Source organism: Melanotaenia boesemani, chromosome 7 (assembly GCF_017639745.1).
Source record: "Melanotaenia boesemani isolate fMelBoe1 chromosome 7, fMelBoe1.pri, whole genome shotgun sequence".
Classification (NCBI taxonomy): Eukaryota; Metazoa; Chordata; class Actinopteri; order Atheriniformes; family Melanotaeniidae; genus Melanotaenia; species Melanotaenia boesemani.
The window spans coordinates 34,429,604-34,453,071 of record NC_055688.1 but is presented as its reverse complement, the minus strand read 5'-3'; the positions used below and the strand labels follow the sequence as shown (position 1 = coordinate 34,453,071).

Sequence of the window (23,468 nt, the reverse complement as noted above, 5' to 3'; positions counted from 1 at the left end):
TCAATAACTGAGGGACTGATGAACACCTGCTGAGTTAACCTGGGATAGAGAAGTGGCCTTAAATATGCTCTGCAATAAACCCAGTAATATTTCACTAACAACTATGAACAATGTTTTAACCTTTATGTGGGAAAAGTCACCCTTTTTTTTTTCAACCTTTATTTAACCAGATAGAAAAACCCATTGAGATCATGAACTCTTTCACAAGGGTGACCTGGTCATGAGGTCTGCAGCACGTCATAAACAGACAAACAAAACAGTATGAGAACCCTGAGATTTGCATCTCTTTAGCAGGTCAGCCCTGGCCAAGAAAAGCAACAACCATTTACAGACTGATAAAACATACATCACAAATATATAATAAAATACAGAAATAAAGTGCTTCTCTTTTAAATTTGGTTTATCGTTCGAAATATAATTCCACAGTTTATAAAACAACAGAACCTGTTAATAAAATGTCAGAAAATGATATCAAAAGCCAAAAGTTCCAGGTACTGTTTTGAAGTGACTTATTTATCCATAATTCCATAATATTTTATTCCCAACAATAAAAAAGCAAGCAAATAAATAAATATGTAAATAAAACTAATCGAATTAATAATATAATATAATATAATATAATATAATATACAGAAAATAAACTGTAAAATAAATAAATAGAGCTAAATTGTATATAATAAATAAATTTAAAAAAGTAAAAATGAATAAATAAAATTAAAAAAATTATTTAAAATGTTTTAATTTTTCTAAATTACGTCGACTCTTCTTTGTTTTTCCATCTAAAATCGCTGATATTCACACAAATGTATACAGAGCTCCCTCTTACTGCTACTTCAGGATACCACTCTTGGCGCTGATTAACCCCTTCATCACAATTCTCATTGAGAAACAGTGACAGAAAAAAAATCCAGTCACGGGTATAATTATTCATGACGCTTCCCAGTTTCTCGGCTCCCGTCCACAGCTCCCACGCAGACTGCTGCTCATTCAGAAATTTCTTTTATCCGCTCTCCGCTTGCTTCCACGGGGACTGCGTGGGTTCGCTGTCCGTGGTGCTGAAACCCCCAACCAATTGTCCGTGGGGCTAAAAATAAAATAAAACGAAACACTGAAACTAAATTGGAGTAGACAAGACTGTCCATGACCTGCATTTTTACTGAGGTTTAAACAGCGCGAGAACAAGATCTGCACATATTATGATGTGAAGTCCATCAGTTTGTCTGACTTTGATCTGATGTTATGCAGCACTTTAAGCTCACGCGGGAGGAGAGGGGGAGGGGGTTACTTTCATTTACAATATACGGATTCCTTAAAGACTGGAATGAAAATTCTGCGACATGTTGCAAAGCAGCATGTGTCTCTTGAATGCAGCCCGTTTGCAGGACTACAGTAGCACAAACTACAGTTACTTTCATTTTTTTCATCCTCTTCTCTCGTCTCGCGATAGAGCGGCGGAGCGGTTTGACGGGCAGTCGAGGTTGCAGCAGGCAGAGGGAGACGGTGGAAGGTAAAGCAGGGAGGCAGCATCATGGCGGACAGAGACAGTGGCAGTGACCACGGAGGGCCCACCGCAGGCCCCGGCTCGCTGCCCCCGGGTGCGATGGGTGCCATGTCCCGCCTGCAGCACGACACCGAGGAGCTCGCCTCCAAGCGCATCGACATCCAGAACAAGCGCTTCTATCTTGACGTGAAGCAGAATGTTAAAGGCCGCTTCCTAAAGATAGCCGAGGTCGGGGCCGGGGGAAACAAGAGCCGCCTCACTCTCTCCATGTCTGTCGCCGTGGAGTTCCGCGATTATCTCGGGGACTTTATCGAACATTACGCCCAGCTGGGCCCGACAAACCCGGACATTGTGCAGGATGAGCCCAGGCGGGCGCTAAAGAGCGAATTCCTGGTGCGGGAGAATCGGAAATATTACATGGATCTGAAAGAGAACCAGAGGGGGCGGTTCCTGAGGATCCGACAGACCGTTAATCGGGGGCCCGGACTGGGAAGCGCGCAAGGCCAGACCATCGCTCTGCCAGCACAGGGTCTCATCGAGTTCCGTGACGCTCTGGCCAAACTCATCGACGACTACGGCGTGGACGAGGAGCCGGCGGAGCTCCCGGAGGGCACCTCGCTTACAGTCGACAACAAGCGCTTCTTCTTTGACGTGGGCTCCAATAAGTACGGGGTCTTCATGCGGGTTAGCGAGGTGAAGCCCACGTACCGGAACTCCATTACGGTTCCCTGCAAAGTGTGGTCCAAATTCGGTAACACCTTCTGTAAATACGCGGAGGAGATGAGGAAGATCCAGGAGAGGAGTAGAGAGAAGCGGGCCTCCGAACTGCTACCTGAGGGCCCGCACGGCGGAGATGACGGCGACGATGACTGACGCGGATTTTAGAAACAACCAAGACAAAACTGAACTGTGAGAGAAAAACGAGACTTTTACCTGTAAAATAGAAAGATAATTTCCAAGGGAATCACCCCACACACACAACCTCCACAGACATGGCAGCACCTCTGCTGTCTCCTCGCTCATTTTACTGGATGTCACCCCACTTACCACCCATGTAACAGTAAGCCGCTGCTATCAAGGATTGAACTGTAAGATATGAACTGTTTCCTACTTGATTTAAATGACAATGAACAGAGTGTTTATATCTCTATTATTGACAGATTTTGCACACATCAAAGCTATTTCAAAAACATGATGTTTAAATGTTTTCAAACTGGTAATATACTAAGATTTAATCAAAGTTAAACCAGATCTCTATTATATAAAACGAGTCTTCATGTAGAATGATTATTTGACATCAGCACAAGGAGAATATAACCTATGATGGACTTTATGAAACCAAAATCTGATACCAGAAGTGTAGTTTACTTAAAGGTACGCAGAATAAATATGAAAGCACTCATAAAGTGTGTGAATCTGCAGGATGCAGCACTGCAGGCCTGTAAACACCTGTCAGCATGCTGTAGGCTCATGTTTCGAGAAAAAAGGAAAAAAAAGTTGGCAAAAAAAGTAGATTATAGTCTTTAATTTGACCTAGACTATGGCCAGCTAATGACAGCATTTCTATCATGCCATTAACGGGAAGGTTGAGACACCAAACTAAATCGCCTACTTTGACTTTGTGCACCTCAAACAAATGGGATAAATCAATTTCTGAGCTATTCTAATGAATATCAGCCCTTTGCACCATGTCCGTGTAAACTTAAATGAAAAAAGTGCTAACTTAGGTGTACTAATTATGATTTTGTGAATCAGCTGTAAAGAAAACAACAACAACAACAAAAAAAAAAAAACAAACAAAAATACTCCTTATTAAGATACCCACGTTTTCTGTGGGTTAAGTTTTTTCTTTGTTACTTTGATGTTTTGTTTGTTTTTTGGTTTTTTCCTCTGGGGGTGGGGGGATGCAAAAGCATAAGGTCCATAAGTGTGAGGCGCAAGGCGCAGAAACAAACAAAAAGAAGACGCGTCAGCGCAGCGCGCGGCGAGGCAACGCATTCTCTCTGACGTCATTACGACCCGTGCCTTATACACTCCACTCGTTTACGTGTTCTCACGTGGATGGTCTGTGACCTCGACCGCTGTACGTTTTCATTTACGAGTGATGTTATGTAGGCAGATATTTACTCACCGGGGCTGTGTATGTGTGTGTGTGTGTGTGTGTGTGCGCGTGTGTGTGTGTGTGTGTGTGTTGGGGAGGGGAGGTTCCACAGTCCCACAGTGCATGGAGCATGCGTGGCAACACCAAAAGTAAACTGAAAGGCTGTTAGGCGCTTGAGGGGCCAGTTGTGATAATGGGAGGGGTTGGGGGGGCTCCCCGCTCCCCATGTTATTGCAGCCTGGGACTCAGAATCCCAAGCAGCGCCCCTGGCTCCATGCCCCCTTGCAGAGTAGAGATGTGTGGCTCTCTCCGGCACTGTCTGAAGCTTGGAAATGAAACTGGAGACGTTAGCGGTGGCTTTGCACACCATATGCACCTTGACGTTAGGAAAAATAAAAACAGAAAAAAAAGAAAAAAGCTAAATCAATTGCGGCTGAATGAAGCTGTTTGTCAAAGCTGAGATGAATGATCTTACGGAACCAGGCCGCCAAGCAGCCAGCCAGGCAGACCAGCCTATATCAGTGCAGGGCCCAGGCAGGATCTATCTTTTCATGGTGCTAAAGCCCCTCTATCACTCTTTGGGGGGGCCTCGCCGCTCGAAATATGTCACTTTTGCATTACTGTTACTCCGATTGCTCTTTTTTGTTCTTCAGAGTTCGTTCCTCCACATTATGTTGTCCAAAACGTGTCAGGTTTCTCCTTCCCTTCAGGAGATGAAGCCACTGACTGGTGTAGGATATTTCATATTAGTGTGCAATATTGTGTACGTGCCAATGGTGGCATTGTATTGCGTGTACAGACTATTAAAAGAGGAAAAAAATATGTACAGGCTAACGTGATCAGTAAATGTTTGAAAGCATGACAATGAGGTTACTAAATCTTTTTTTTTCCAAATGTGAAGACTGTTCAAATCAGAAGCAGTAAAACTGGTTGTGAGGTATTTTTCCAGTCGCATTCTGTGAACCAGTAGTCTGCCTTTACTGTCTTTCAGTAACCATTGAGTAGTTTGGGTGTTTTACATCCACACAGATGGGATAGCCCCAGAGAAAACCCTTTCCCCTCCTCATTCTTCTCCAAACACACAACGCAGACAACGTCTGTCTCCATGTCAGCCCCTCTACAGTGGTCTATGCTGAACTTCAATAGTTTCCTGGAGGCTTGGGTCCAGGGGTGGCAGACACACACATACAGTCTCCCCCTGTTGAGGCCTCTTGTTGCTATCTGAGTGTTTGGAAGGCCTCTAAAGTATTTTGAATGGTGTCTAGAAGCGCACAAGGCCTCCTGTCATTACAAGCCAGGAAACTGTGTGTTTGGAGGCTGGGTGCGACCCCTCTCCCGCCTGGGACTGCCAATGGCAGGACAGGTGAACTACAATTTGACTTAGGCTTTTTTTTTTTTTTTTTGTGCTTTCACTTGAGGCGATACTGATCAGCCGCAGCAAAAACCCAAAGAACTGAAGAATTTAGTTGTTTTTACAATGAGGAACCCGATCCCTCTGTCTGATGTGCTTCTCTTTCCCAGCCCAGACTTCAGAGCATAAAAAAGATGTCTCTTTGTGCGCTAAAGTTGTTCAAATATTCCAATTTAGGACCATTCATTTAGTTTAATCAGGTTTATTTGAAGGTAACACGACTGAGCCTGATTGCAGGCCTTGTGACGTCCAGACTGAGGACGTTTGAGGCCTCAGAGGAAGAAGATAATGTGGGAAAGGTGAGGCACACCTGGGCTACAGGGGCATGTAGGAGGTCCCACTAAATCTTCACTTTAAAAAAGTGAATTTGTGTTAGTCATGCTTGTGGCAATGCAGCCAAGAAAAATGTTCCAGAAAAATCCCATCTGCTCCATGCAGGACTTTTTTTTGGCTCATGTTTGTCTCAGAGGGAGGCGGTGAAAGGCCCAACGAAGCCTGGCAGTGCACTGTAGGGGGCTTACCAGCAGCAGCCTAACGGGACCCTCTGAGTCGGCAGATCCAGTCAGGAGTTTCCTCTCTGTTCTGAAGAACAAGAAAACTCTTATAGAAAGAGCTGTATTTTCTCACACTGCCCTGTTAATTATAAAAAGCCCATATCCAGTGAACAAACACACCTATGACTATGTGCCCAGCAAAGCACATCTGAGGTCAGTCTGAGTTCAACACGAGTCAGGACTCTCTGTTGTGATACAGAACTTACTTCCCAAAGTATTCTCGCTTTAGCTTGATTAAATTTAGGCCTCAAAGAGGCTCATGCAACACAGTCTCAAACCACACTTCTTTTCTCTAATAGCCAAATATAAGGAGAGCCTGAACCTGCTCATAGTTCACTTTGTGAATGCCTCATTCTTTAAAATGCACTTTTATATATATAAAAAAAAAAAAGACTAAAAGATGTTTTATTACAGCCTGTAATCATCAGTGCTGTTTTAGAGCAGAATGATCCTTTTTCTTTTTTTCTGTGTTGGGTCATAGCTCCTGTCTAAGTTAAAAGGATCCGGCTGAAAAAAAAGGGTGATCAAATGATTTCTCACTTTATATGAAACCCGGCGTGAACTTGCAGCCATGTTGTGCCCACATTTTACACGGTCAATTATTTTTGGGACTCAAAATGGTAGGCAGATGTTTTACGATGTCCGATTGTCTGTCAGGGGTCAGGCTGTGTGCCGTCTGCAGCAGCTCTGCCTAACTTGAGCGGACGCGACTGGTGATGCACTGAATTGGATGTTTTGGTTAATTATACAGCGGGAGCCATCATGGCAATCCATAATCATGACGTTGTCCTGCCTTATGTCTGATAAAACTCCAGTGTTTATTTGTCTAATTGCATTTGAGGAGCTTCTGTTTTGTTGCACAAATTACAGGTAAAAGAAAAAAAAACACCATTCCTTAAATGTGTGAAATGATAAGAGAGAAATCCTTTTTATCGATATATAACCCAAAGGCTCAGATTGCTACAATGGGTCCAGCTGTAAGTGCTCCATCTGCTTGCTCCTCGTCTTTACTGCAGCCACATGTACATGACAAGCTTCCATGAACAAACATGGGTGGTGGTTGCCCGCCTCCACGAAAAAGTACCCACTGAAAGCAGACTTAACTTCCATAAAAGTGTTCCAGATAGCCAAATGTGCTCTGCTCCAGGTTTCAGTGTTGTCTTTCACTGGCCATTTCGAAGTTCCTGGTTAATCACGCAGCCAATCGCAGCCTCTGTTCAAAGCCAAGCACTATATGACTCATCACAAACCACTGACAGAGGAGCTCAGTTAGCACGTCTTCTGTTTGTACCGAGCTGTAGGGTCCATCATGTTCGTAGACTGTATAGGCTACTGTTGTGTATACTTATAAAGACGTTCTCTCAAAAATTGTTCAGAAGATGTCGGGAAACAGATCCTGGATTTTAAGGGGTGAGGGTCAATGCACAATGAACATATCCCATGTCACCGTTTGGTCTAGATCCCTTTACCATCCCCATATGAGATAATATGTTGTATCTTTCAAAAATATTTTATCTGTGGCGTGTGTGTGCGTGTGTATGTGTGTGTATGTGTATATAAATATATATATATGGTTTGTTATATATGATGCTCCTCCTTTCAGAAAAATATAACATGTAAACAGGAAAAACATATTGCTGTTTTTTTTCCTTTGTATTTTATACTTACAGAAAGCATTGAATAAAAATGGATACTTGCACTTTAGATATATTAAGAAAAATAAAAATCTGCATATTATTTTTGATAGGGATCTCACATTTAAAGAGTATAAATTACAGGCTTTGTGACTATTGCTGGACAGAGATGTATTGAGTTCTACTTATTGAAGTATATTTTGTCTGTGTGTCAGAAGGTTTACTAAAGTAAATTGCATGATAAAGTAGTGCTACACAGATATTGTTCTTTTTTTCCTTTTTTTAGTTGGTAAAATGTCTGAAAACTGTGATAACGACCCTCTTGTATCATGTTTAACCTTTCCCACTCGAAAATATTTCTTAATGAAATATGGCCTTTCCTGACTACATGACGATGGTGCTTACTTTGGCTTTGACATCAAGCTCATCCCATTCATCTCAACATCATCATAACTCGTGACCTTACACTCCATTACTTTCTGTTATGTACCCTCACTACCTTATTAAATTTTCGTTGATGGCAAAAAACAGAAGGGTGTGCTGTTTTGTACATTGCTGTTTGTTTTAATGTTTGGGGAGCCTTGTTGTCTGAAAAATGACTAATCGCGCAATAAAATGTCATTCCACACGTCCCCGTCTCCTTACAACTGTCTCAACACTGCAGCTGTCCTTTCTTAGCAGGGTTGGTCCCATGGATTGAAATGATGGGTAACTACTGGCAGAACATTGCACAATATCACAATAATTATTCTGTAAATGCACCCAGTTTAGATGCACACTGTATATGTTGTATTTATATGCACAGTACTGTTAGAGAGAAAGTACTCACTGCTTCACTTCTGAGGTTTTGTGCATCACGACATAACATCTGGTCGTTACAGAGTCTGAAAAGTAAGTGAACAAAACCACAAATTAAGATCACATGACATATTACACTATTTCATTTCTGATTTAGCATAAATCAGTGGTGTCAAACATACGGCTCAGGGGCCAAAACCAGCCTGCCAAAGGGCCTGATCAGGCCCATGGGATGAATTTGGTGAAAGTGAAAATAACATATAAGACAGTAACTACATTTTTTAAATAAAGGTAACTGCAATTCCTAATTTATCCACTGGAGGTCGTAGTTTTTATGTCTTAATATAATCATTTTCTCAAGCAAATGGATAACTTGTTATATCTTTAATGTATTTTTCCCTTAATAGATCTGACTTCAGCTTGTATTATGAGGTGAGTCAGATCAGATGGCCGGGTTTACTACACACAAGTATGAAGATTTGAAATAACTTCCAGCTCATAAAAAGTTACTCTTATCATAATGTGAAATACTGTATTTTTCAGTTCCACATACCTGTGATTAAATCTTTTGTACCTTTGTAGATCCATGGTGATCTGTAATGCAAATTGCTTGAATGGTCTACTTGCACTTTTTTTTGCAATAAAACAAAAGAAAAGGTTTGAGTTTTATTTTTCTGTTTAAAGGTTATTATGCTATTATATGTATTTTTTATATATTATACTGGTCTGGCCCATTTGAGGCCAAATTTGGCTGTATGTGGCCCCCTGAACTAAAATGAGTTTGACACCCCTAGCATAAGCTAAACCAAGATTAAAAAGCACTTTGTGGAAAAACTAAGCACACCCTGTGAATCAGTATTTCTGTAGAACCAGCTTCTGCAACAATAAATTAAAATTATTGTTTTCTGTACGTTATCTGTTTCTCACATCGTTGTTAAGGCAGTTTTGTTCCACTCTTTTAAAAATTTCTTAATTAGCTTGAGTTTGCAGACATTCATTTATGCACAGCTTTCTGAATGTCCCATCAGGTTGAGTTCTGGACCATGTCAACAACTTGATTCTTTTCTTTTTCTTCTGTTGCAGATCAGCTGCTGTGTTTGGATATGTTGTCATGTTTTATGATCTAGTTACAGTTGACTGTAGAATACTTTTCATGATCAACTCTGACTGCAAAACAAGTCCAGATCATCAGCCTTCCACCGCCGTGCTTCACAGTTGGTATGAGGCTTTTGTGTTGATACACTGTGCCTGGTTTTTTCCAAACATCCTGCTGTGCTGCAGGGATCCCCAAACCTGGACCTGGAGGGCCACTGTCCTGCAGTCCCTGCTGAAACTCACATTTCAAATTAAATGCTTGATATCAAGCTCTGTTCATACCTGTTAATGGCCTCTTCATCTGAGTCATGTGTTAGTTTTTTGGGAGTATTTTATGGTCTAAACTTGGAATAAATTTGCTGGGAGATCCACTCCTGGGAAAACTTAAAAAATGTTTTGAATGTTTTCCTATTGTAAAAAATCTTTCTCACTACAGAATGAAGGACTCCAAATAGTTTGGAAATGGTTTTATTAGTCCTTCCCAGATTTTTCCCAGATCTGTTTTCCTCCATGACGTTTTGTTAACACACACCTGAATGCTGCAGACAAGAAGATTCCCAAAACATTTGTTTTTTTAGTGGTGCTCACACTGATGATGGCCAGATAGAGTGTATTTAATTATCAGCACCTGGTTCCTACTAGTTTTCCACACACTACTTCTGCATGTTGGTTTAGTTTTGTTAAATAATGAGACTGTGTAATTGTTCTAACCATCTAAGGTTATCCTTACATATTTCTGAGAATTGATGGGTGGAAATTATTTATCTTTACAAATAATATCCTGATACATAGGACCATAAAATCAAAAGGGTAAATGTGACTCTGCATGGAGGCATCAGATTGGACACAAAAATTACATGATTTCTTGGCTTTCTTTTTTACTTAAATGTGTTAATAATGTCTTTATTATTATTATGATATCTAAATGTTTAGGGAAAGAAAGCAGAAGCAGCAAAGGTCCAGCGGAGTAGCTGTTGAGATAAAGCATCGTACACTTTTCGCTTTCCCAGCTCAGCCATCAGGTTGTCCTCTGGAGAATCCCTCCAGACAAGTGATTTCGATTTTCTTACTGGAAATCAGAGGCTAATTGTAAGAATATTACCAAAGCAGCTAAACAAACTGTTGACAGAGTACTATTATGATCCAGGTGAGGATTTTTCTTGCTGTAACAGGTTAGTTCTGCACCAGAAGAAATCCAATTTGTTCCTCAAGCTTTTCTCAGCTGTTCTGAATCCAACTTTATTAATTGTTTCACAACAATAACGCAACTTCAAATACTTTTATTAGCTAGGAAGCCACAAAATTAAAAGGGTGGATCTCCCCTCTGGTAAACGCACCAACACTTTATAGAGGCTATTTTTAATGTAGTTTTGAGGTTATATTTCACATATTAACAATAATGGAAAAAATAATCTATTTTCTCCGATCTGCTCCGATCTTTCTTTTTGTTTAAAGTCAAACCAAAGCACTTACACTCTCAACTGATAATCCAATTAGTCTCGAGCTTATTATTATTATTATTATTATTATTATTTTGCTAAATTTAAACAACAGAAATACATAAACGTACTCACCGTCAGTTGAGATCGTGACACTTAAGCTTACAGAAAGTAATTTATAAGGAACTTTTTAAAAATCTTTTGTGTTTGCAGAATCAGTCAAATCCCACAAACTGCCCCAGCTGATGTTATGATTTACTTTTCACATATGAGCAAAACAAAACAAACAAACAAAAAAAAAAACAGAATTATAAAAAAAACTTTTAAGAATTTAAAATAGATCAATGTTAAGCTAGCGGCTAGCTTGTCCTCTCTTGCCATCACGAACAGTTCGTGTTGCATTGTGGGTAATGATGGCGCTAGTTTTGCAGTTTCCAGCTTTCTTTTACAAACAGCCTGTGGTTTTCCCTCCAATAATAACAATAATAAACTTTGCATGCTCGCTTCTTTTCTCATGATGGGCACCTTGCTCCTCGTCTGTCTCTTCAAATGTTAAGCTAAATTTACAGTTCCTGTAAAGCTGTTTTTATTTTTGTTTGCTCATGTTTGCTGCTCACAGATTTCGAGTGAAATTGACAAAATGTAATAAGTTCATGCTACAGTGACATAACTGTAAGAAACTTCAGTAAAATCGTACAATTATAATTCCTTCATTTCAAACAATTTATTAAAAGAAAAACTAACAACATTGGTGAGTACACCACAACATAAAATGGTCAATGTCTCAATAAGAGAGACGTTGAAGGTATAAGTATTATCCCTACATCTGCAGTGTTCACTCAGTCTGTGGCTTAGTTTTGTTCAGGCTGCATTCAGTTTTAGGAGGAAAAAGATATTTTTTAAACCCTCTCATGTTTGAGAAAAATAACATCTTAGATTAATGTTTTTTCAGTTTGTTTTCTTGTAATGCAATGCTTGGCTGCCCTAAATTTCTTGGCTGTTTCTTAATTGGGACAGTGAAACACACGAGGAAAGCCATCATAAAATCTTTGCATAGTAAAATTGGCAAAAATAAATAAATGAATAAATAAATAAAAATCTGGCATCCCTTTCAGATTTTTCCCTGCATCTAAACAAAAATAGCACTTTATCTGTTCAAACAGAAAAACATTGTCAATATCTTAAAGTTGATTAAATCTCTTTTGTAAAGAAATTTCCAAAAAACCTTTTTGTAGTTTCATTTATATTTGGACAGGCTGTTGCAGGATTGGTAGATTCTATATAATCCTCAAAACTGATCTTTCTCACCTTTTCCACTAAATAATTAAGGTTTTAATTAATTTAAAATAGCAAATTTAAAAGAAAGATGCTTTCTCTAAACATAGCCCTCACAAATTAATTGTTCAAAATTTTGCAGAAATTATCAGTGACAAAATATTTAGAGAACTCTTGACAATCTTGGCAATGTTGACAAAAAAATTACACCCAGAATCACGTGTATAAAAGCTTATTTTATGAAGCACAGACTAAATATTCAGTAAATATGTCCTTTACACTGTATGAGCATCCTGTCAAAAAGTTCAGATATACAAACAAAACAAACAAAATGCACAGATCCAATGTTGACATCAAAGTGCCAAAGCTGTCTCATTCTCTCTCTCTCTCTTTTTTTTTTAAATAAAACATAACAATCCACATTTTTTCCTATATTACAGCACAGGCCTACCCTAGAACACTGGGAATCAATGGTTAACACAACAGCCAAAGTGACTATATTGGGAAGTGTCCCTGTAAGAAAGCAGTTATTCATCCTAACAATACAGCAAGATACTTCCTCTCCAAAAACTCGACTCCTCTTGGTCATGGCCATTTTGGTCTGTACATGAGTCTTGTTCCAGGATTCCAGCTGTGACTCCAGGTTTCCAGGCAATTCCCCAAAGGATCCCAGATCCTATCAGTCACCATACAGCGCAGTGGTGTGTCCAGAGCCAAACATATAACTGTTCATACTGTCAGCTCCGGTAATGTCAAGCTTCTGTGCCACACTGGGGCTACGTGAGGGGACACTGAACTTACTGATCTACAGTTGTGTCATAAAATTGTGTAGAGAGAGAGTGTGTGTGTGTTTTGTGGATTTGGGGTCAGTTAAGGTGCTCACAAACATCTCTTCTTCTGTACAAGCTTATTCAAGTCTTCCTTCCAGGAAAATCAGGCCCATTACATTGTTTTCCTAGCTTTGGAAAAACACGTGCTAGAAGTCCCTTTAGCCTGATCTTGACTTGCAGAGTCGCTCTTACTATGAAAACAAAACTGGTCCATTCTTAGAAAACAAGCCTCTCTTTTACACCCTTTGCACAGAGAGATTGTTTTCATGACTACTTTGCTGCCTTTCCCCTTTCCTTTCTAGCATGCAGACAGGTTTTCTGACTTTAGCGTGCAGAGCTGGAGCAGTCCTGCTGCTATACTCTGCAATCAGCCAGTCTCCTTTTTTTTAAAAAAAAGGCCCAGTTTTGCAAAAAGACCCTCATGTAATCAGAAAAATGACAATGTAAGTAACCCACCGATATAAGCAGTAAATGTTTAATATTGTAACAGGCTAATGAAGTTACACCAGGTCCATTTATGGTGAGATCAGTTAGAGCAGAGAGGGGTTAGTTACTGTCAGAGTTAAGGGTGCATTGTTTTGCTACGAAGCTGATAGCTGCTGCCTTAGGGCTGAAGATGATTTTAAGAGATCAGGGTCTGATAACTGGCAGTTTTTTCAACAGAAGGCCATCAGGTGGCTCCTCACCAAACCTGCTCAATCAATTCTCCAAACAATAACAAGACCCTGTTATATTTACCTCTTCCAGTTGCCTCCAGCTTCAACAGCGTAACTGGAACGACTTTAAAAAGCATGCCAGTCCACACATGCACTGATCCACGCATACGCTCTGCCTCACACATCTTACTCTGCTCCTTCTTTTGATTCTACTGTGACGTGTCAGTTCAGTCAGCTCGCAAATGGCACAGTGCTTTCTTTAAGTCAAACACTTTTGTTCTTCCTTGAGACAAACCATAATTTAACTAATTTGACTATCTGGGTTGGCTGCAGCTGCAGGAGCAACGTTTGATCTCTCTGTGCTGAGGTGCCCTTTAGTAAGGCACTAAACAGCTCCTCCGTGGAGCAGGTCAGCGAACACTTTAAACCTCCCGACATCTTCTGTATTCAATGTATGTAAATGTTTGATTTTTAAGAAGATTAAAAAAAGCCTCTCTGAGGTGGTAAAAAACTGTTTCGAGAGATAAATAAATAAATAAATATCATAAACAGGGACTTTTTTCTTCTGAGTTCTTTGCAGGTCAGATATGTTTGTCTTCACACACCATGCAACTGTACTGCAGGTCCATACAGCACACACACACGTGTGAGCGGCTCAGCGTGTAAGCATCATTTAAAAACAAAAAAACAAACAAAAAAAGACCAAAATGCTACAGTAGTACCATGTACACCATCTCATTTGCTCCCTGACTCCATGACTGCAGAGCATGGACAGGACAGAGAGGACAAAGCCAAACCAGTCCGGGTCTGTTTTCTTTCTGGTTTGACACTGATACATTTTAAACTACTCAAGGTCCTGCTCGTAGCTAAAAACACATTTCAACTAAACTTCTTCTCTCTTAGATTTTAATGTAATACTGATGATGCTGCTATGAGCGATGATCACAGCTCTGATCGCTTTAAATGTGCAATAATAAAAGTTAAAAGAGCTAAGGTTTAGTAAAATCTCTTGTTTGGTATCAAGGACATCCTCCTCACCATCTTCATCTATTGCTCAAGGACAAAAACTTCATCAGGCTTGAAAGAGTCCAGGAAGAAGAGGGGCGGCCCAAAACACTAAATACAAATCCAGTAAAGAGTTTTAGGATTATGCTAGTTCAGTTTGGGAAGATGTTTTGTGTGCTGCAGTAGGTGGTCCTGATTCACCCCCAGTCTTCCTCAGCTCCTCTGTCCTGGGATAGCGCATCCAGTGGCTCTCCCATTCAGACCAGCATGGGCCTGACTGATAGACGGGGAGGACTGTGTCTTTCGAAGGTGACTCTCACGGTCCATGATCAGGCCACCCATTGCGCTAGCCTCAATCTTCTCCAGGTCGTCCGTCTCTGCACGGATTTTAGTCTGCAGGAGGCTGATGTAAGTCTCATACCGAGTCTTCTGCTCAGAGACAAGGAAGGAGGAGAGAGACAAGTTCAGACTAAATAAATAAATATAAATGTAATAATCTAAAGAAGAATGCTAAAGGCCTCATTTTGGTAGCAATGGCTTCATTTACACTTGCTATAAACATCCAATCTGCAGCTGGAGACACTGTATTTAAGTTGAATTTACTCTGCTGTTAAATTACATTCTTGTTAGTTCACCTGTGTCTAATTCTGATGTCCAAATAAATAAAATGAAGCTGGTTGAATGTAACTGAATATGTTACATGTTTTTGGTCTAATGACTTATTCCCTTTAAGAAAAAAAAATTAAAAAGTAAATTAAACAAAAAAAAGTTAAAAAAACAGATAAAATAAAATAAAATATTAAATTCATTAAATCTGCATAAATCATGCACCTCATATGTGAGGTAGTGCTCTTTAAGCCGGTACTCCTCCCATTCGCGGCTTTTTGGGTCGGCCGAGGGCTGGTTCTTTCTATGTTCTTCCAGCTCCAGACTCATCTGCTTCAGCTTATTCTCGTGACTCAGCAGCTGCTCATCCTGCACCAATCACAGGCCAAGCACAAGCCAGAACACCCACAAAGCAGCCAATGAGAAGCAAACAGACACAAATATAATATGTGTGAATGACTCAACCCTACTGAAACTATACACTATAAACTAATTGTAGTATTTAGTATGTATATTTTGTAATGTACTGACATTTCTGGTGAAATAAAACACAAAGCAGGAAAGTGTAATAGCTGCTCTTCTCTCTTATGCTTCCCCTTGTGTGTGTTTGTAATAACATGTATTTATATTCATACCTGGCTGAGTCTCGTGGACGAGGATGGAAGGATGGGTCGGCAGAATTTTTTCATGGAGCCAATGGCGGCAGGAAAAGCTGGAGCGGAAAACAGCGCCGCCACCAGGTTTATCCGGAAGATCCAAGACATCATCTCCTCCTCACTCCTGGTTAGATAAATTAAGATTCTCTTCAAAATTTACATTTTCTCCAGAGAGTTTTTATCATATACACATCAAACCACTTCATTTGTTTGGACACTGTTTGCAAAAACAGTGCCCACATTCAACACCGACACATTTTAAAAATGCAAATTCATGATAAAGTCAAGGAGGTAAAATCTGCTTTCATACCACAACATTTCTGCTCACATCCAAGAACACAAGTAAAGTCTTTTATACATTTGGAATCAGCGATGCTTATTGATGAGCACTTCATAAACTCTGAAGTATGTGAAAATTTTCTTCACAGAAAAAGTCCAAAAGATCTGTTTGCAGCACTTAAACTTCAGCTGTATTTTTGACTTACGGGGCATGCAGCAGGAAGACTCTCCAGTCCGAGGTTTTGAGCTTCAGCACGTTGGCTCTTTTGCTGTAGTCAGTGGCATGAGTGGCTAAAGCATGATGGATCCGCACGGCGTTCTTCAGGTCCACCTCTGAAATGTCCGTGTCCGGCTTGTACTCATCCTGTGTAAGTTACAAACAGTGTGCAGGCAGAAACAGCAAGTTATATGTAAATTCCATTTATCAACAGAACAGCTCTTACTTTTTTGTTCACTACTACTGTTATAAAGTAAAAGCAGTACTCGTTATAATGCTAGTGCATCTCTCTTCTGTAGATTTTACACAGGGGTTTCAAACTCGAGCTGCCAGGGGGTCCAATCTGGCCTGGATGAATTTAGTAAATGAGAAAGTGACTTTATGAGATATAAACTGCATTTTTATAATAAGAGTAACTACAATTCCTAATTTGTCCACATGAAGTTAGATTTTTATATTTGTAAATAAAACATTTAATAGGAAGGAGAATAACTTGGTATATCTTTTACATCTTTATTAATAGATCTGACTTCAGTTTGTATTATGAGGTGAGTCAGTTCAGGTCGTCAGGATTACTACATATATGTGAAAATGTACATTTAAAATTACTTCTAAATTTTTTAAGGTTACACTAACCAACATAAAATACTGTATTTTTCAAGTCCTAATACCTGTGACTAAATGTTTTGTGATTTTGTAGATCCGTTGTGATCAGTAAGTTGTAACGCACGTGTAATTTTATCAAACATTACATTTTCATTTTATATATATAATGAAAACGTAATGTATGATAAAAATAAAAGCACCACATGAGCATTTTTTATATATATTTGTCATTTTTAAAATAAATTTAAATTTAGAAATCTATAAATAAAATTGATCTCTAAATAATATTCTATCTATAAAAAATGTATACAATTTAAGATAAAAAACGTATAATACACATTTATACATGTATATTAGAGCTGCCAAAGTTAACGTGTTATAAATGCAAAGTCCATTTAACGTCACTTTTTTTTTACGTGCGATAAACACACACACCATCTGCGTAGTTTTCAGGAAGTGATGCAAAAATAAGGTTGTGCTGCGACGGAGACGTCCTGATTCAGTATCTTGACCTCAGATACTTCCAGAAATGATCGCAGGTCAAATCCGGAATTCGTATATGACAAAAATCAGACACGTGGTATCTGGACACAATATATGTCCTCATGCAGTATCTTGTGTCCGTATATCACCAGATATGAAACCAGTCTCAATATGCACCAGAAATGGTCCAGATTCTTCCAGTATTTAGGGAAGTATCGCTTACAGATATCTCTGGATTCCAGCCCATTTCACGCAGTGATAATTCTACAAGCAGCAACCTTTCAACAGCTGATCTGGATAAACTAAAGGTGAAAACAGTGCCAATGAAGGTGAGACTGTCAGAAGTGGTATGAGATTAAACATTAGAAGTGTCTAAGTGATCTGGTTTTTTTAGCTACTTCTAGAAATGCATGATTGGAGGTAATGAATTGCTAACAAATATTAAGTGTAAACGTCTGCTTCCTGCTTCTTTATACACATGGCTGCTAACTGTTCTCGCTCTTAGTGTTAATATTTATTAGGGCTGTTGAATGATTAAAATGTATAATCAGATTAATCAAGCCCTACAAATGAATTAATCATGATTAATCACCATTCGTGACTATGCCTGAAATTTGCCCGTTTTTAACTGGATTGTATCAACATAAAGAGCCAATGCTTACAAATATTTAGTGTTAACTGACCTTCCCTTGGGTAAACGTCAGATGTCCAAAAGTCAGTAAATGCAGCATGTAATGTACTTCTCTATGTTGTTCTAAATCATCTCAACCATGTTCTAGATCAGAATTTGAAATTCATATATTATCATCATCTCACCAATCGTCTCCATGGTGATAATATCTGTCAAAAACCACCAGATGTGATGACTGAAGTTAAACAGCCAACACTGATTAAAAAAACTGGTAAAACTGATGATCTAAAACCACGTTTTTCCTTTTATCATTGAAGTGTGAGTGTTTGTGCAGCAGTGGCAAAAGTCCTACAGCAGCATCACCCAAAGTAAACTTGATAAAATAGATCATTGGCTGTTTGTTTTACGAGCCTTTCTTCACGTATTTAAATTAGATGATCACTTTAGTTGTATTATTTAGATCAATATTTCATTAAAAATCTAGTCCTAAAGAAACGTTTTCATTTGCGCCCCCCTTTCCCTGGTCAGTGCCCCTCCCTGGCCCTCTATGAAAACTAATCTGGTGCTGGTTTGCACCATGAACGGCTAGTTTCCTTCTTTTCAGCTGATTGATAAACAAACACAACAAGAGAGAAAAGCTGATCAGCTGTTCCCCGACAGTCATCATGATTCACCAAACATGAGAGGAGAGGGAGGAAGCAGCTGCTGCACAAACACAGAGATGGCCAGAGAGCCACTAAAGTAGACACGTTTGTGCAAAACTAAGAATACGTTTTTTTTTTAAAAAAAAAGGGATAAAAAAGAGAAAATAAGTGCCCTAATTTTTATTGATTTTATGCAGATTTTTCCCCCCTTTTTTACTTACCTACCCACAGTACCTTTCAAATACCATTAAATCACTGGGACTAAAGCACTTGTAATAGAAACTACAACATTTTTCATATTTCTTTTATATTCAGGGCACTGTGTGCGTGGCCTACAAACAGCTGAAGCCTGCATGTAGCACTCAGCTAAAGCTAAATAGCTTGAAAATGTACTAATGCTAGGCTAACTAGCAGCAAGATGCTTTGCATGTCCACAGATGACTACCAAGACCAATACAGAAAGATAACAGCGCTGGAGGTGAAAGTTTTGCCACCTTGAAGTCAATACTGGCTAAAAGGCACAGATAATTCTACCAAGAAAGAGGCAGCCTCTGTTAATTACAATAAATCATCAGGTAATAACCCTCCCTGGAACTGTCTTGGTACAAAGCCAAAAAGTAAATCATGTCTCCTGGAAAAGGGAGGACAACGTATCACATGCCAGGCACAGCAAACTCCCTACAAAACTAAGGACCTCTTCTATCCCTCTACATGGTAGGAAACAGGACTGGAGAACCGAGACTGGGAAGGTTGACAACAAACCTCCAAAACACCTCAATGTGAACCTGCAGAAAAGATCTGCTCCACTGTCAGAGGGCTCGGGATCTTTATCGGACAACCACCTGTCCCAGGACTGCGAGGTTAGGACTGAAAACCGATCAGAAAGTAAAAGGCCACAGGGAAAGCTAAAGGCTGGGCCTGAAGCTCTGATTATTGCTGATCCTACTGTAAGTGATGTTCAATGAATGTGCAGAAAGAACACCAAAGTGTTTCTTAAGGACATGATCAGTGACATGCAGGAGAGAATTCTGGAAGCCGTGGCTGATCACCCAAATGTGAGAACCATTGTTCTACATTCAGGGTCAAATGGTGTGTCCGAGCAACAATCTGAGGGTATGAAACAGGACTTTACAGGACTGTTAAACACAGTGAGCTCTCTGAAAGCAGCTGTATCATCAGTGGACCTGTGCCACCCACCAGAAAGGGAGAGGAAACATTCATACTGCCACTGAATAATTGGTTTATATCCGCATGTGCTGATAACAAACTGTTTTTTATTAACAATTTTTATATTTTATGGGAACACAGGTATCTTTTTAAGGCAAATGGGTTCAATTTTAACAAGTCAGGGGTGAAACTGTTCACTTCCAACCTTTTTAACTTCCTTCGTCATCCCTCTGCACTCGGTGCCAAGATACAGGAGGAGTTATCTCACAGGATAGACCAAGCAAACCCCAGTGGAAACCCAGAGGAGGAGCTGCATCTGCCCCACTCAGCCTCAAAAACAGAGACATCAGTGGAGGCAAGAGGAAGGATTTTTATTTGCCTTCAACCCTCTTAACAGCACCAAGGACCAGGACGGTGGACCCTCACCCCACCTAACCCCCAACAGGTCACCGCTGTCCTTACTCTCCCTTTCCCCCTCCTCCCCTCCACGGAAATTCACTAAGCAGATGATGGAGTGGGTCGATGCTGGAATCAGATCTAACCCCTTGACCAATATGTTTTTGTCTCCCATAAACCCCTACCAAAGTGGCTAAAGGGAGGGTGCCCAGCCCCTCCTGTCCCACCACGCCAGCTTCATGTTTGGGATGTATGATGTGTGGAAGGCCAGGCTGCGTGGACAACGGTAGTCATGTTTTTTCCCAGGACAAGCTGGATCCCTATTTATTAGAAGGTTCCAGAATATCTGGACTGTTGGGTAACAGAAGGAGAAATGTAGCTCGGTCAGAACACAGAGAGCTACTTTCTAAAAGGATTCCCAGTAGAGTTAACATACCCTGTGAACCACAGCGTGCCCTCAAACAGGGTAAACAGTTCTAAACCCATCAAGTTAGCTTTATTTAATGTTAGGTCTTTAGCAGGAAAACATTTTAATTAATGGTTTTATAACTGAGCACAACCTCTATTTTATGTTTTTAAATTAAACTTGATTAGACCAAAATAACAGTGCAACTGCTCGTATCGAATCAACCCCTCCCAACTTTAGTTTTATCAGTGAGGTCAGACTGAACAGGAGAGGAGGGGGGACTGCAGTTTTATTTAATGAATCATTTCAGTTTTCCTTCTTTTGAATAAGTGGCTCTTCAGCTGAAGGCATCTTCCAAAGCCCTGTTTCTTTTTTTTCAGCTCTCTCTCTCTCTTTCTTTAACCTGTCTTGCATCATAACAGCAGAAAGATGGTCTGGCTGATGTATTGTGCTGAACAAATTTACTCTACCAAGAGCAGCCTTTTGGTTATGGGGCTCCATTTAAATCTTAAATTTTCTTCTTTAATATTATTTTAAAATATGTTTTTTCTTATAAGTGCTGGACTGGAGAGGAGACAATCAAAGCTAAACAGAAACTAAACAGCTGCTACTCCTGGAAAGAACCAGGAAAATCCTAAAGGCTTCTAAGAGAACACAACAAGTCAGAGCCTGGGATCTAAGAAGTTCACTGACAATGATTACTGATGTAAGTGTTGTGCAATGACAATAAATTCATTCCTTCCTTCCTTCCCGGGGCGACAGTGGGGTGTTCAAACTAAATAAAATGTTATTTCCTTGTGTTCTCTGCTCCTGACGTAGTAGTCTTCAGAAGGGATTCCTTTAAATGACTGACATATTACAGTATTTTTGCCATGATAAAGTTGTCCATTAATAAATACTTCATCCACCGTGATGACAGCACAGGAACCTTCTTCTCAGAATTTGTCCTCGATTGGAAACATGACCTTGCATCTGTCCAGGATCTCTTTGGGAAACTAGTCGTTGAAGCTAAAATCCATTCCTCTCAGCATCCACCCTCTGCTCTTCACCTGCTTTTTCTGCTTGAAGGTCATGAATTTGGCCATAATCGTTCTCGGTCTGTTGCTGTTCTGCCTTCTTCAACCCAAAACATAAACTTGGTGAAAGGAGATGTTCCTTACTGTGTCCTCGGGGAGTTTTAGCTGAATGATTTGTCTTCTCAGGATCCTCTTCTTGTTGTTCTGGGATTCCTGCAAAAACCAGATTATCCCACATACTGCACGCCTGGAGATTGATCACCGTTTCTTTTATTATTTTTTTAAATTTTCTTCAGAGAGTCGGGTCATTCCTTCAGTGAGGGATTTCACAGACTCTCTGAGGCTCGCGTTCTCTGCAGCCAGCAACTCGACCTGCTGTCGGCTAAATTCCAGAGACTCATGCAGCGCCTGAAACTCTCAGTGGAGAACTTTCAATAAGCCCAAACAAACATCGAAGCTAGCAAGATTTTTATGTATGGACGTGAGGATATCTAAAGTGTCGTCCCCACTGGGAGAAGTTGCTCCAGGTGAGTCTTCTTTTTATTACCCTCTAATAATAAAGTATTACACTAATAATGGCAATATTAATAATAATAAGTCTATGTACTATGATTGTAGTGGTTATTATATCACAAAGCGCTCTATATAAATCTATATGGCCATCCAAATTGGATTGGATTGAATAATTAAGGCTATAATAATAATAGCAATAATAATAATAACATGATAACAAAATTAGTAAATATGTGATTAATCACAATAACATTGATTTAAAAAGGATCAGTAGCAGTAGAACAGGAACTAAAAATAAACAAATACATAATTTAAAAAAAACTTAGTGATAATAATCACCATTATTGCCATTATGCCCCCAATTCCCTCCCCTGTAAATGTGTTAGGGTTCCCGACAGTTTGTTAATATAAAATAGGGTATAAATGGAAACCATGTTAATTCAAATGCAGATATATTTTTCCTGATGGTGTATGACATTTTTTTTTCCAAAATGATGTATTCTAAAAGAAGGTTTTGCCAGTTATTAATGTTTGATTTTTTGGATTTCCAGTTTACAAATAGCATTTTCTGGGCGATAGCTAGAGAAATCAGCGGTGGGTTTCTGTACTTTCTTGGGAGGTTAGCTACGTAGCTTTACGTGGTACTACAACGTAGGCAGTGTGGGAGACGTGGGGATTCTAGGCTCCGGACTGTGGTGAGTTTCTTTCTTACATTTATTCAGAAAGAGTGACCTGGTTGACAGGTCCATGTGGCTTGTAAACAACTGTCTGTGCTTCCCAGAGTGCATTGCGTGCATGTGTCTCTGCTGGCTAATCCTATTTTAGAATAAATAAATAAAAGGAAATCCACGTCGTGTGTTTTATTAGCGTTGCATCACTTCGAGACCTCCAGCCTTTCAGTCTGCGTCCCGCTCTGCTGGATGATTTTCACACTGACATGCTGGCAGCAGACTGTCCACCTTATTTAGCCGGATGTGTTCTATAACATGCAAGTTTTGTTTCACAATGACAGTGCATACACCTGGGTCAGAGTCTGTGTGGAGGTAGAAACATTTTCCCGTCAAGTTTGGTTTCCACAAATCCCAAAAAATGATTATATTTGGCGTAAGCCGGTTTTTGTTCCTATGCAAGCTTGATAAATGAGGCTCCAGGTCTTCTTTTAAACACCTGCCCTGTCAGGAGAAAAAAAAAATTCTTTGTGCCACCCTTTCTGGTCAGAACCTCTGCATGGCCCCTTCATAGACCCGCCCCTTCATATGGAAGTATAAATCCTCTACCACCTGTCAACCACATGGTTAGAGAAGGGTTCTGCTCTGATTTATATTTCAGAACCTATTCATAATTTCCCCTTTACCACATTCATGGTTTAATCTTGACACTCCCTAGATATCTGAAACTGATCAATCTGGCTTTATTATGACCAGCAGATTTTACAGCTGTGTCACCAGCCAACCTCATCTAATAATGAAAATAATATCAAATAAATGCAAACAAAAGGCTATCTAATTGAAACGAACATCCACTCCTGAGTCAACACCCTGCTAGGCTT

At 39.8% G+C, this 23,468-nt stretch overlaps 2 protein-coding genes across 3 annotated transcripts in view; one reads left to right on the top strand and one right to left on the bottom strand.

Annotated features, from left to right (window-relative positions):
- The first annotated feature begins 1,411 nt into the window (after positions 1-1,411).
- purab (purine-rich element binding protein Ab) lies at positions 1,412-7,831 on the top strand. Its single transcript, XM_041990281.1, has one exon. It carries the CDS (start codon positions 1,529-1,531, stop codon positions 2,372-2,374), a length of 846 nt encoding a protein of 281 aa, XP_041846215.1. The 5' UTR covers positions 1,412-1,528; the 3' UTR covers positions 2,375-7,831.
- A 4,193-nt stretch (positions 7,832-12,024) lies between these two features.
- The window catches only part of psd2 (pleckstrin and Sec7 domain containing 2), a 55,263-nt gene continuing 43,819 nt past the window's right edge, over positions 12,025-23,468 (bottom strand). For both annotated transcript variants that reach the window (XM_041990232.1, XM_041990233.1), the window contains exons 12-15: positions 16,047-16,204; positions 15,541-15,685; positions 15,131-15,274; positions 12,025-14,728 (exon numbers count right to left, since the gene is read on the bottom strand). In XM_041990232.1, the coding sequence (XP_041846166.1) occupies positions 14,513-14,728; positions 15,131-15,274; positions 15,541-15,685; positions 16,047-16,204 (663 nt within the window). In that variant the 3' untranslated portion in view covers positions 12,025-14,512. The remainder of the gene's footprint in view (positions 14,729-15,130; positions 15,275-15,540; positions 15,686-16,046; positions 16,205-23,468) is intronic.